Consider the following 15,150-nt stretch of genomic DNA (forward strand, 5'->3'; position numbering starts at 1 on the left):
ATCCTGACATCATATATCACAAAATGCTTAAAAGATCCATCTCCTGGAAATCAGTCTAACATTACTGTGACACCAAAACAAAGACATAGAGGTTAAAATGTAAAACAATCAAAGTTCATACAGTGTGGTTATCTAAATGCTTCAGTATCAACAACATTCTGAATTACAGTATCTGCCTGTTCATGATGTCTGAACATTGAGACATGGGAAACAGATTGTTCTTAAAGTTTCCACAAGCTGTCACTGTAGAGCTTTTTAAGTATTAAAACAGGGAAGTAAGAACGTTTGGCCTTCAGATACTGTCCTTCATGTTGAGTAAAGAACAAAATGAATTCAGACATTATTCACTCAGCCATCCACTTTAAGAATGTGGTTTCATTTATTTGAGAGATCAAGAATTTACAAATGTGTCCAGTGGAAAGGAGCTGGAAATGCACCTCACTTACAAAAGTAAAACATGCAAACTGAAAAATATCGTAAACATTAGTCTTAATCAATTATTTTTTATTCCTGGGTAATTTCAAATATTTGACCCATCGCACAATAGATTACAAAATCACTACTGTTTAACATACATCTTCTGTTCTCAGCACAAAGCATGTGGAAATTGAAAGAGGGTCAAATAAACAAACAATGAACAACAAAAACATCATCTCAAATGAGCTGTTAACATAAACAACAAATGTCTACAGCTCAGATTAATAGCTTTTTTCCATCCCAGGCTTTCTCAAGATTACAGGTGAATTTATATATTTCACGTGTTTCAACAGCCATCGTAGTATGTGAGCATCATCCATATTTACAAAATCAATATCTATTTGCATGTTATTGAATAAAGCATGGTGCTGTTCACATCTCTTTTTAAATATGATTAAGAAAATACATTGGACAGATCTGCTTTCCTTCTTCTAGATTAAAGCGCCGTCCAGTTTAAATATTCAAAAGGAAAACACTTGATCTCAACTGAGCACGAGATCTTTGCTTTTTTACACAAATTACATACAACACAATTCTCTGTGCCATGTTCAGGTTTTATATTTTTGGTATAGACATACAAATACAAATATGATATGCAAATCACAAAATGTATCTTAACAATGAGTCTGTTACCACTGGAAGACTCCAAAACAAGGAAAAAAGAGCTGACAGGGTCAATAGGAAAAAATATGCACACTGTGTAATGTGAAGTCAGGGTGTCAAGGAGGCTTTTCACAGCGTCATAGGCTCTCTGTAGGGTATGGGTTAGAAGGTTAGGCCATAGGCTGAAAACTAAGGATTACACCCGCTGAATGGAGTGATAAAGCCTGAATTAGGTGGCTGTTGGGACACTTAGATCAAAGTATATCTCATAGAATTGAGCAAGACCATGAGTCATCTGTGTCATCGATTGGCAAAAGTTTCTCTTTTAGCGCCTTCATTTGTTTTTCCTGTCTTTTCAGCAATTCCTCTCTGTATTCGGCCATCAGTTGCTGTTTCAACTCATTTATCTCTTCCTTGTGTTTTTTCTGAAGATCATCAATTTTCTCTTTCTCTCTTTTGTTATGTTCATCTAAAATATTCTGTTTCAATTCATCCATCTTTTGCTCATGTTGCTTCTTTAAATGATCAATTTGTTCCTGCTGGGTCCCAAGTTCTTGTTTCAGCTCTTCAATTTCTTGTTCATGTGTCTGCTGTAGTTCAACTATTTTCTCTCCCTCATTTCTTTTCTTTTCTTTCAGGAGTTTCTGTTTCAATTCATCCATTTTTTGCTTCTGTTGCTTCTTCAAATTATCAGTTAGTATCTTCTGATTTTGTTCCTGCAGCGTCCCAAGTTTGTTTTTTTCCAAGTCTTCTTTTTCTAGTTTATGTGTCTTCTGCAGTTTATCTATTTCTCCTCTTGCACTTTTTAGATTTTCTTCCAGGAGTTTCTGTTTGAATTTGTCCAATATCTGCTCATGTTGTTCCTGTAATTCTGCCAATTTTTGATGTTGTTGGTTCAATAATTCCAGTTTCAAGTCATTCATTTGCTGCTGATGTTGTATGGTCAGCATTTGTTTTCTGATGCTATGATCTTCTTTGTTTCGGGTTGAAAGTTCCTCGTCCAAGGCTTTCATTTCTTGATATAATTCATCAATTTGCTCCTTCTCCTTTTGTTTGTTTTGGGCTGAAAGATATTTTTTAAGGGTATCCACCTCTGTTTCGTGTTTCTTCTGCATTGCCCTAATTTTCTCCCTGTTTTCTTTCTTTTGGGTCAGAAGTTGCAGTATCACACCAGACATTTCTTTGTGTACTTCATCCAAATCTAGTTTCAGCCTTTTTTCTTTGTGGGTTGATAGTTCCTGTTGTAGCTTTAGATCATTCACTTCCTCCATGTGTTTTTTTATCAGAGCTGCAAAGTCCTTCTTTCTTGTTTCTCTGAATTCATTTAACACTTCAGCTTTATTTCTGGCCTCTTCTTCATACTTTTTGGTCATTTTGTCCAGTTTCATCTTGTAGTGCTCCTCTAACTCTTTACGCTTCCTGTCCTCTTGTTCCCTTCGGATTTCATCTGCTTTTGTTTTTCTCTCATACTTTTCTTTTTCCAGTTCATACTCTTCTTGTTGCTTTTTAAGTTTGGTTTGCTCTTCCAGTCGTCTCTGTTCATCTTCTTGCTTTCGTTTGTCCCACCAGTCTTCTCGTTCTTTCTCCCAGTTCTCTCGTTCTTTTCTTATCTCTTCTCTGCTCTCCTCCAGCTTTCTGTCAGTGTTCTCCTTTGATTCTGACTCTGATCTTATTTTTTTCTCCAAAGCTTTAACTCTTTCTTCCCACTCCTGTCGTTGTATTTCTTCCTGTTGTTTTCTCTTCTTGTCTTCTTTTTCTCTCATTTCCTGTTCTTTCTTTCTGCACTGACGTTCTTTATTGATGTTCTCCTCCTTTTCTTTAAGTTCTTTTGCTCTCAGTTTTCTCTCCTTTTCAATTACCGCTCTCTGTTCTTCCACTCTTCTTTTCATCTCTTGCATTTCTCCCTCATATTTTCTTTTAAGCTCCTCCCTCTCTCTCTTCATCTCTTCTTCCTTCTCCTTGAGGATCATCTCCACTTTTGTCCTTATAGCTGCCTCTGCCTCTTGAAGCATCTCATTGGTGTAACAGCTGCCTCCGTTTTCCTTCACCATAGTGTCAATCTTGGTTATGAGATCATCAACTTGTTTGCAGTTTTGTTGAGCAACGTTATTAAACACATGGTATCTTCCTCCACAGTCAGCGATCAGTTTCTTAAAAGAATCATCACATTCCTTTTCAATATACTCTTCAATTGTCTGCTCATCACGTTTAAGTGCATCTCCTCCAGTTAAAAGAATGATGGTGAACTTTTCAGAATTCTTCCCGAAGCCTTTCTTGATGAGTTTTAATGTTTCTCTCTCCTCTGGTGTAAATCTGCCAATTTGTAACACCAACAGGAAGACATGTGGTCCTGGAGCCAGAAGGTTGATGCATTTCATCATCTCCTCATTAACCTCTTCATGGGACAAACTATTGTCAAAGAGACCAGGAGTGTCGACCACAACCACCGACCGACCATCCACCTCACCCTGTGCTTTCTGACAAAACTTGGTGACTGATGATTGGCTTGATTTAGCTTTAAACTCCTTTCTTCCTAGAATGGTGTTTCCCGAAGAGCTCTTTCCACAGCCAGTCTTCCCTATCAGCACAATCCTGAGACCCTCTGGGCTCAGCTTCTCATCATCACCTGCAAAATCAGAAGAAGTGGAGTTACTTCAAAGTTCCACATTTGTTACAGAATAATCTTAGTAAAGTAGGCAATGTAGATCATGGTTCAGGACACAGAAACAAACTTTTACAAGTACTTACAAGTGATCTTGTTATTTTGCCTCAGCCTCTCAAGTTCATCTTGTTGCCTGTTGATACGTTTCTCTTGTTGTATGACCTTTTCGATTTGGGCATGTGCAAAGGTTACAGTTGTATAGCAGTCTGGTTCATTTTTAGATGGACTGATTTTTCTCACGGCTTCCAAGAGTTCTGGGATCTGCTGCTGGTCCTTGATGTTGAGAACAACATATCTTCCTCCAAAGCGCTGACAGAGCTTCTGGATGTCGCAGTCTTTTTTTACAATGTTAACAACATCTGGAGCTGTAAGATCTGACTCCACAATGAACAGAATCATGGTGAAGTCATTGACTCGAAAGCTGAATGTGTTCTGGATGATCTTAAGCTCTTCCTTGTCTTCATCAGTGAGGGGACCCACAGGTAGGACCAGGATGAAGGCATGGACACCCTCAGGATCAGAGAGGGAGATACACCTCAGTGATTCCTTCATCACTTCCTCCTGAGACCTTCCACACAAGGCAGGCAGCTCCACCAAGGAAACCCAACGTCCACACACCTCTGCCTGACGTTTAACACACTCTGGTGAGTTGGAGACTGAATGAAGCTCTGTCTGACCTAAAATGGCCTTTGCTACTGAAGTCTTCCCTGCTCCTCTCCTCCCACACAGAACCAGGTTTAAAACTGGTTTGATGTGTTCTGACTTTGGTCTGATGATCTCTTCAGTGAAGGTGAGGAAGGTTCCTTTATTTTCCTGCACAATGTTCTGAATCTTCTGCATTAACAATGTGTGGTCATTTTTACACATCATGTAGTGTCTTCTTCCACAGTCTTTCAGGAGCCGACTGACAGAGAAACCTGATTCATTTTCCTTGTGTGTGCTAATGACCATTGAATGTTTAAAGGCATCTTGACCAAACAAACTCAGGATGAACTTCAGTCTTTGTCTGTTCTCCTCTGTGAACTCAGAAGGCTTCACTAACAGCAGCAGAACATTTGGTCCAGGGAGACAAAGATTCACACAGCTTCTCATCTCTTCTCTAACTTCTTCAACAGAAAGACTGAAGATGTTTGGAGTTTTCACCACTTTCACCCCAGGATTTCCTCTTGACCCTCCACAGGCAACCTCACATTGCTTGTTTTGATGTAATTTTAATAATTTAAATGGTTTTGTCCCAATGATAAAATTGCATAACGTTTTCTTTTTGTCCTCACTTTTTCCAAACATCACAATCCTGAGTTCAGGTGCTACGAAATAACAGAGATATAACATTAGTTATAAGATTTCAAAGAGCACATTGTCCTCCCTCCTCAATTTATCAAACAATGTCATTAACTTATCAAAAGAGGGGTGCATAAAATAAAGAGTGATCACTCTCCACATTTAAATATATGAACCAAGATCCTCCATGGTAGAAATGTTAAAATAAGCATGCCTGAAAGTTTTAGGCTGGTTTGCTTATTATGGGTCCTTTACAATGAGCAAGAGTATTGATTCACCAAAAGGAATGTGTAGGAGCAAGAAATGTGTAATGTATACCTGTCACTGCATGCCTGTCACTATGTGTCACTGCTAGCATTTGGAGGGATGTTTTCATGTTTGGTTGGAGGTGTGTGTGTGTGTACATCACCAGGGGCCTAGTGGATAATTAAAATCACCTGTGTAGGAGAGGAGGGCCTAATTTTTTCCACGACTACGACTGCCAAATGCTTATGCTAACAATACTACTCACAATTCTATAGAGAGCACAGGAACACAGTTACAGACTCATATTTGGACAAGCATGTTAAACAGACATCCCTGCATCTCTCAATGGCTGATTGTTTGTTAATAGTTGCTACAACTGAGCCAAACATTTTCAGCCACATCTCTAACTGATACTACAGATATCAAGATATGTTTCATTGTTGTATTATATATTCAATTCAATTCAATTTTATTTATAGTGCTAAATCATAACAAAAGTTATCTCAGGACACTTTACAGACTAGGTAAAGACCACACTCTATGACTTATTTAGGATTTACATAGACCCAACAATATTGCTAGTGTATTTATCTGGATAGAAACATGTGATTTACTTACATTGATGGGACAGGGTATATTTTCTAGGAGCTTTCATCTCTGCAAAAGATTGTAATATCAAGTACAACAGTATGATTCAACAGTCAATTGTTGTCAGTTGAAAGTTCTCATTAACTGTGTTAATGTTCTGTTCTTACCAACAGCTTTCTGTAGATCTTCTGTTTGTTTCGGGCTTTCAGCAAAAGCTGGTGCTGCATCCTCAAATAAATTGCATCTGACATGTTCTCTATTGTTCTCTTTTAAAATTTGGTCCAAACGTGTTAACAGCTCTGGAAGTTCAAGGTTCTTCTGCTTCAGGTGTCTGTAGCTACATTTCTTGATCATGTCTTTTAAAGGCTGGTCTGGTTTATCTGTGTCCATGAAACCTGAACCCTCCTCTCTGGGTGGTAATATCAGAACCAATGCATGATCAAACGATTTTTGACTGAAGTTTTCAAGGATTGATTTTAGCTTCAGTTTTTGTTCCTCAGTGAAGTCTTCAGGCTGTAGAACCAGAAGGAACACATGAGGTCCAGGGTCAGAGAGTCTCACACAGTTTTTCACATGTTCTGTCAGTTTGTGTTCAGGGATGTTGGGATGCAGCAGATCTGGAGTGATGATGATAACTATTTCTTTCTCCTTCACCCGTTCTCTGACTGTCAGACAGAAGTCTGGTTCTTCCTCAGTGTTAAACTCTGTCCGTCCAAGTATGAAGTTCCCCACTGAACTCCTCTCAGACCAGCTGTTCCCCAGAAGAACAACTCTCAGCTCAGACACTGAAAAGAAAACACTGATATAGGAAAACCTCCTTGTGTAGTCTTTGTCCAAATAAAGTATAATTAAAGTGGATATATATGGCTTTGACTCCGAACTTCGATATTCAAATATAATTTGAATATTAAAAAAACAACAACATTCAAATGAATATTAGGCATATTCGAACCTGTTTTGAGCATTATTTTTTGTAAATGTGTTTGCTTGGAAACGTCATTTTTAATACAGATTCAGAGGCTTTTTCACACCTGGTGAAGTTATGAATTGCAAGCTCATTAGCAAGGCTATTATTGGTCATCTGGGCTCATGTAGGTGACGTTAGCGTCAGTCTGGAACGGTCAGGAGTGTTTCACTCAGCATTGAAACTGATACTAATTATCTGGGCAACATTCTATAACAGCTGTCAAGTTGTGAATTTGTTGTAATGTAACATCAATAAACAGGAGATGACTTATGTGATGCACAGAGCTCCAGTGGTTGTAGCAGAATCACATGAATAATTCCAGGATAACTATGCTTTTTTATTATTGGTTGTTGCGTTAAATCTTACCCAGAATGGTAATTGTAAGACCACGTTATTTTTTTTGATTGACTGGTCTCTGATAAGTGGCAGCTCTTGATTCCTGCCAGTTCCATAGTGAGAGTGGCACTACTGCTGTAGCATATTAAAAATTATATTTCTTTAAAAGAGTGACTATCACGCTCAGTGCGTAACACTTGAGAGGCCGGGACATTTAATAAAAAAACAGTCATGACAGTATGTTTTTCTTTAGAAAACATCATTGCCTGCCTATGGACATTGATACACTACACTTTGGTGGACAGATCATATACAACTTAATTCGGATACCAATATACAGTAGATCTTATTGAAGGCATTTAATGGGCATAATATAATTAATAAATATTTGAATTAATTCAAATATTAATATTAATCAACATACAAATTTCGAATATGATTTTTGGCCAAAAGTCACAGCCCTAATGTATAATAAATGAGGGAATCACAAAGTGAGTCTGAAGCAAATTCACCAATGAACTTGCAAATATTCAAATACAATTAAATGCCGAGTTTGTAACCACCACCTACAAACAATTATAGATATTGAAAGAAAAGATTATTTGTGACTCAGTTCAGTTTGACTCACTGTAAGGTGGCAGCAAATCCAAGCTGCTGATCTGCTTCAATGGTTGAGGATCATCTGTCTCTGTAAGGATACAGAAAACTGATTAATTTACATGTAATTGCATGCTGTTGATTATTCTGCATTCATGCTTGTTTAGTTAAAACTTGCAAAACTTGTTTTTGCCTTTGATTTAGACGAGGGAGAATCTACAGGCAACTCAGTTTATAACAACATATCGAAAGGCTTGCACAACAACAACTCTGGGACTTTTGGATAATTCATCCAGGAATTCAGATACCTAAGGGCTGAACCAGAACTGTTTAAACAAGGGGGCAGATTCAGTGAAGCATTTAACATATTAAGGCACCAATACAACTATAGGGCTCTTCTGGCAGTAAGAAACACTCTGCCTGCATACTTGTTTGGTTCTACAGTGTCTCACTGTTCTCCTCATGTTAATACACAGGCAGTAAAGTGCTTGTAAGTTCCGGATTTACCAAGTACCTTGTGTAGTGAGGATGAAGGGCACTTCAGTTACAAAAGTTTGATACAACTGTTACATCATGCGACGCAAGACAAATTTCCGAACACTATTTTAATGATAAAGAATAATAAAAGTAAACAATCATTAATATAATCAAAAGAGAATGTTGGTATTTTTAAACGTTTAAACCTATGTCCCATGTGTTTGTGCCCAGATGACGAATGTGAACAACAATTTAAGAAACTGGTCCAGTATTGAGCAAGAGTGCTAGAGTCTGCAATGTAATCACACAGGGCATTTATGCACCATCAAATAGTTTTATTGCAGCCAGGCTTCTATTGGTTCAAAGACATGCTGTCTTTGCTTGTTAGCTTATTTAGTTAAATATATTGAGCCTTTAGAAAACACTAGTCTTTGAACATGCTTAACTTGCTAACTGTTCCTGCTGTACATGCTTACTGGTTATCATGCTAGTGTAGCACATGTAAAGTATTTAGTTTTCTTTTTTGGACTTGAAGAAGAAATGTTTTACAGTGAATGGTTGAAACAAAGAACATGGACTATAGAGTTTTATTGAAGCACATGCCAGCTATGTACTTTGGCTCCATAGCTTATAGCTGGGCATTTTCAAGAAATAAAATCTGACTAGAATTCACCTGCTCCTGCAGTCTCCATGATGTCACTCTGCTACAAACATCAGCGAGTGATTCAGCTGGAAACCAACTGCTGGGTTTGAGAACCTAAAGAGAGGATATAAAATGTTATATTGTCTTGTTAACATGTCTTCTGCATTCTGGTGATTTTTTATGCAACAATTTGTGGCGCAAATGTCTTATATAAAGGAAATTATTTTTCTGATGACTCTGCCATATTTGGCTGCATCAGAAAGGGGGGGGGGGTGAAAGTGAATACAGCGTTGTTGTGGGCAACTTTGTCACTTGGAGTGAGCTGAATTATCTGCAGCTCAACGTGACTAAAACAAAGGAGCTCGTAGTGGATCTGAGGAGGGTGAAAACACACACACACACACACACACACACACACACACACACACACACACACACACACACACACACACACACACACACATACACACACACACACACACACACACACACACACATACTATTTATCCGTGCATGCGATACATTTCTGTTGCTCTTCCTCTACTATTAATACTATTATTATTACTATATTGTCAATATTTTCATTATTAACAAGAATATGACTGTGCTAACTATTACTAATATTATGCTCACTTTGTTAATTGTGGTTATTAATATTACTGACTATTGAATATTATGATTATGATTGTTATTACTGACAGTTCTATCACTGCTATCATTACCATGTCATATATATCATATCTCTTCATTTATTTTTTGCTTGCTTTATTACTTATTTATTATTATTATTATCATTACTATTATTATTAATTTTGTTTATTTATTTATTTTATTTTATAACAATAATCATGACAATGACATTTGTATAATACATTTAAGAGAAAGGGCGGGGCTGGACTGGAATGGTTGAAGGTGGAGGTGGGCGGGAGCTTCATGTCGGGGTCTCTTGGGGCAGGGCAGTACCTCGGTGGGGGCGGGTGGGGCTGAATGGTTTGGTCCTACCTCACATCCCCTCTCTTTCAAAACAAATCATCAAACAAAACAAACAAACAACCCACTCCTCAGCGGGCAGACTTCTTCCCTAGGGTCTGGAAGTTGCCCAGACCAGGAGTTTAGATTTGCAACGGGTCAGCAGCTACCTTTGGGTTTGGCAGCGGCCCAAGGCACAATCTAAACAAATAAATCATAAATCAATATACAAACAGAACAGCAGCAACAACAACAACAACAACAACAACAGATAAGACGACACAAAAAAAGGGGGGGGGGGGCTTTTCACTACCTCCCCGTCTGTCTCCCGCTGGGGCTACCAACTGGGCTACTGGGAGCCGGCTAGGGGGCTCCTTCGCTTCTCTTACCTTGAACCCCGGTCCAACTTCGCCCCTGACTGCAATATATAATCATCGACATAATATAATTTATTTATTATAATCCCAACAATTAATCTTACGATAGACATTGTCACGATATATTGCTTGCATTAGGTCATGTCCACATACGTTATGTTCACATATATATTACGTTATTATCCTTTATTACAGCATGATATATTACATTACAAATCTGCCCTGTATTACATTATCATACCCCACACTATCCCTTCAGACTATATTTGGTTATAATATTCTGCATTTCTTATAATAATATCTCATATTACATTATACTGTCTTATCTTACCTCAATCATCTAATCACATTATATAAGGTTAAACTATAAAACACTGTATCATGTCAATATATCTCATATCATGTTGCATACTATTTCTACTTATTTAACTTATCTTTTTCCTAGACTTCCATCCCTAGGAGTCTGTGATCTCCTCACTTTAATTCAGACTCAATCATAAACAATCTTTTCTTTGCAAATCTTTACGGTACTTTGCACGCTATTACAGCTCTTTTGATCTGTATATATTACTATTGTAAATTTGATATATATATATATATATATATATATATATACTGTATATATATATATATAATATATATAAACTGTTTTATATTTCTGTTTTTACAAATATATGTTATCTGTATAATATTGTTGTTGTTAAATATGTTGTTTGTATAGCTGGAGTTTGAAACAAAAACAATTTTCCCCCTGGGATTATTTAAGTATTTCTGATTCTGATTTCATTAGGTTAAATAACAAAGTTAAATAATACTGCTTAATGTAACTCTAATAAGAACCTACTACATGCATGGTATTACTCGGGCCTAGCTGGCTAACTGTTGAATGACATGATGAAACTATATATAAAGTTTGATCCTGTTGTCAGTTATAGTTTACTAATGTATGTGAACTTGGCACTGAACAAACTGAACAAACTGGTTTCCTACTCCTTGAAACAGGCGACACCTTAACCGACGTGTGCATGAATGCCAAAATGCAGTAACTACAAATTGATTAAAACAATAAAAAATGGCTTTAAAGTTGTATTACTACTTATCAAAACAAATTGAAAGTTTGCAGATCTATGATACAGTTGATTAGGGTTTACTGGTATGCCATGTTATATTTTTATACAAATCAAGCCGAACATACATTCTTTCAGGCCCAAAAACTGTGTGATTTAGTGATTTTAAAGTTATTGCACTCAGGCTTTGTAGGGCAGAGTTCATTTTGACAGAGTTTTAAGATTAAACACAGACTGAAAACATGTCAGGAGCTCTCGGTTCAGACCCAAACACACAAAATAATCTGTTTCCTTGCAAATTGCTCACAACAGACTACACGGGTTATTATGGCAGTTGAGTGTCTATCCAGTAAACCAGATATGATACCTTGACTTGGATTACTTGGTTATTTTTCTTGATCTAGATTTGTTCCGTTCACTCACCTATTCGATTTCTTGCTGCGACACGAACAGCCACGAAAGTGAAAGTAAAAATACCTTAGAAGTCTCTATATTTTTATTTATTTATTTATTTATTTTAAATCTGTAGGCTATAGCCTACCCATTTAATCAAAAATAAGTGTCCTTAATGTCATTCCTTACTACGATATGGTGATATTTATAAATTGTAACATAAACCACATTTACGCCTTGCAGAGTTCACATATTTCAAAGGCGTTACGAGTAAAATGTAAAACCAGTAAATGAAAAAGAGAGTTCAACAGAAACAGATCTGCAGAAGAACCTTCAGTTCAGCAGTTGATTTTAGAGCACCACCTGCTGGACAAAAACACTGCTGACACACATGAGGTGCAGTGTATCACCTGAAATATAAAAGGTGTATGCAGGTGTAGCTTGGGTTGATGCGTTTGTGATTTACATAGATTGATAAAATTCCATCAGGAAAAACATGAAAAAAGATGTTAAATAGTGAATAAATCGTCAAAATGAATCTATGGATTAAGATAGATAGATTAAGATCAACCATGAATTCTAACGTGCCCAGTTCAAGTACAGTCGGAGCTTTTGTTGCTCTCTACCTCATTTCTTGTCATGTCTTTACTCTCTGTATTACAGACACAAAAAGAAATCTGAATGAAAGAAATAACTATATATTTTGTATTAGTTAACAAAAATATTATATATATACACTGAATGATATTATACTCTTATATTCTTTGTATATAATCAATAGCATGCAGTAAAAGTTGTTTGTATCATGAGAAAATCAAATCAGAACAGTCAGTACAAATGTAAACATTTTTCCAAAGATTCACAGGTCTGGACATTCAAATCCTAATGGACAGATGTTTTTGAATAAAGATGAAAATCTTTTAAATTATATTTTGACTTGTATACATATGGACTTGTACTTATATAGCACCTTTCTAGTCTTCTGACAACATAATGCATTTTTTGCTCTATTACATGCACACATTCACACAGACATTTACACTGATGGCAGAATCTACCTGCTTATCATCTAGTGTGATCATTTAAAACCACATTCATACACCCATGAACACCACAGGTGGCATTTTGGGGTTCAGTGTCTTTCCCAAGGAAAGTTCGACATGCGGACTGAAAGAAGTGATCGAACTGATGACCTGAGTCACAGCTGCAACAACAATGTGATTAGAACAAAGTGCACCTCAATAAAAACCGCATCTTTATTTCTAGTGCCGTCTGCTGTAACCATCCAACATCACAGCTCCAGTCAATTGCACATTGCTTCAACGTCAGGCATGCTTGCTAAAAAATGGGTTGTGGTACAACTGCAGGCCACTTTAGATTTTAGATAATGTGGAATACTGGGATTGGCTCATAGACATGCAGTCAAATATGTCTGTGCATTTGGGTGGTGTCAGATGACAGTTAACATATATCCATACATTCTAGATAAGTCCACTGTCCAAGCAAATTTCCTCGGTTGACTTCTCGCTCTATGCTCTACATAATCAGTTGACATTGCATTTGTTTTTCTTTTCAACACGTTTTGGCTTCATGTCTTTAATTTCTTGTCTCAGTTTTTTAATTTATTCCTCCAACTTAAGCTGACTTTGTTCTCCGTGTTCTATACCTCTCATTTCCACTTCAGATTTTAGTGCCTCTAGTTTTGCCTGCATTTGTAGCATATCTTCATCTTCCCAGCTCTCTAACGTGTGTGTGGTTTGTGTCATCTTTGTTAATGAAGACCTGGTTTCTCCCTTTCAAAGGCATTTATGAGTTTTTGACGAACCAATTACAGTCTTCAATGTAACTCTGAAATGTCGGATTATCAAGTTCTTCTCCTCTGGGGAATATAATGATGATAAAATCTTCAGATTTCTTGCCAAAAACCTTTTTGATCAGTTCCACAGAGTCTTTTTCCTCTTGTGTAAAGTTTCCGACCTGCAGCACCAGTTCGAACACATGAGGTCCAGGAGACAACATGCTGATGCATTTGTGAAGCTCCCGTGGAATTTCACCATCAGACAGAGTTGGGCCAAACTACCCAGGGGTGTTGACCACAACAACAGGTTGCCAATCAATCTCTCCTTTTGCTTCTTCAGAAGACTTGGTCGCTGCCTTTAGGGCAATTCTGGGTGTGAAATGCTTTTTGCCCAAAATGGTGTTTGCTGTTGCACTCTTCCCACTGCTACTCTTTCCAATCAGCGCCAGGTTTAAAACTGGTTTGATGTGTTCAGACTTTGGTGTCATCATCAAACCTGCATTCTCATCCTCAAATACATCACAGCTCACACATTCTTTATTATTCTCCTCTGCAGTTCGACTCAAATGTGTTAAGAGCTCTGGAAGTTCAAGGTTCTTCTGCTACAGTTGTCTGTATTTACACATTCTAATCATGTCTTTTAAGGGCTGGTCAACTTTGTCCATCAACGCTAAACCCTCCTCTCTGGGTGTTGTTATGAGAATCAATGAATGATCAAATGATCGACCACCGAAGAGTTGAAGGACTCTGCAGAGCTTCAGTTTTTGTTCCTCAGTGAAATCTTCAGGCTGTGGAATCAGCAGGAACACATGAGGTCCAGGGTCAGAGAGTCTCACACAGTTTTTCACATGTTCTGTCAGTTTGTGTTCAGGGATGTTGGGATGCAGCAGATCTGGAGTGTTAGTGAGAACAATTTCTTTCTTCTTCATCTGTTCTCTGACTTTCAGACAGTAGTCTGGTTCTTCTTCAGTGTTTAACTTGGTCTGTCCCAGTATAAAGTTCCCCACTGAACTCCTCTCAGACAAGCTGTTCCCCAGAAGAACAACTCTCAGCTCAGACACTGAAAAGAAACCACTGATTTAGAAAAACCTCCTTGTGTAGTCTTTGTCCAAAACAAATGTGGTTAAATTAGATTCATAACCAATGAGGAAGTCACAACTTTTTAAGGTGGACTTGAGTAAGTCTAAACCCACAGACACTTACAGATATTGATAGAGAAGATTCGTTGTGAGTCAGTTCAGTTTAACTCACTCTGAAGTGGCAGCCATTCATAGCTGCTGCTCCACTCCAGTGGTTTCAGATAATCTGTCACTGCAGGGATACAGAAAAGAGATTCAGTGACATGTAATCTTTAAGTACAAGGGATTCTTGCTAGCTCCTGCCTTTGACTTTAAAAAAGGATAATCTACAGGAACTACTCCTTAGGGCTGAACCAACTAATATATTAAGGCAGTTATACAACTTCAGGTCTCTTCAGGCAGTAAAGATATTCCAGTACCAAATTTAACCTGATACAAACTCAATCTAACAGGATTATGGTGAAACATAACCATAATTAGTAGCAATGTTGTAAGTGACCGAGTTTATGCTGTTTATGGGCCTGAGCGGGGTCCCTTCTATGTGGATTTTTGGGAGTCCATATAAGCAGGGGGTTGAGTCCTGGGATTAG

At 37.6% G+C, this 15,150-nt stretch overlaps 2 protein-coding genes across 4 annotated transcripts in view; both read right to left on the reverse strand.

Annotated features, from left to right (window-relative positions):
- Positions 1-417: 417 nt before the first annotated feature.
- LOC310946200 (uncharacterized protein) lies at positions 418-11,745 on the reverse strand. Of its 3 annotated transcripts, none has more exons than XM_083912588.1 (7): positions 11,714-11,745; positions 8,908-8,991; positions 7,789-7,848; positions 6,025-6,642; positions 5,888-5,926; positions 3,829-5,049; positions 418-3,706 (listed from the first exon to the last, which is right to left on the reverse strand). In XM_083912588.1, exons 2-7 carry the CDS (start codon positions 8,924-8,926, stop codon positions 1,347-1,349), a joined length of 4,317 nt encoding a protein of 1,438 aa, XP_083768714.1. In that variant the 5' UTR covers positions 8,927-8,991; positions 11,714-11,745; the 3' UTR covers positions 418-1,346. The 3 variants fall into 3 exon arrangements, with proteins under 3 accessions (XP_083768714.1, XP_083768713.1, XP_083768712.1); XM_083912587.1 differs by lacking the exon at positions 11,714-11,745 and adding an exon at positions 9,936-10,786; XM_083912586.1 differs by lacking the exon at positions 11,714-11,745 and having other exon boundaries at positions 8,908-9,190.
- Positions 11,746-14,264: 2,519 nt separating this feature from the next.
- The window catches only part of LOC310945887 (GTPase IMAP family member 8-like), a gene marked incomplete at both ends in the record, with an annotated part of 30,799 nt that continues 29,913 nt past the window's right edge, over positions 14,265-15,150 (reverse strand). Inside the window, 2 exons of the mRNA XM_083912145.1 lie at positions 14,265-14,269; positions 14,733-14,792. Coding sequence (XP_083768271.1) covers positions 14,265-14,269; positions 14,733-14,792 — 65 coding nt within the window. The remainder of the gene's footprint in view (positions 14,270-14,732; positions 14,793-15,150) is intronic.

This window comes from Echiichthys vipera, assembly GCF_963691815.1.
Source record: "Echiichthys vipera genome assembly, chromosome: 4".
NCBI lineage: Eukaryota > Metazoa > Chordata > Actinopteri > Perciformes > Trachinidae > Echiichthys > Echiichthys vipera.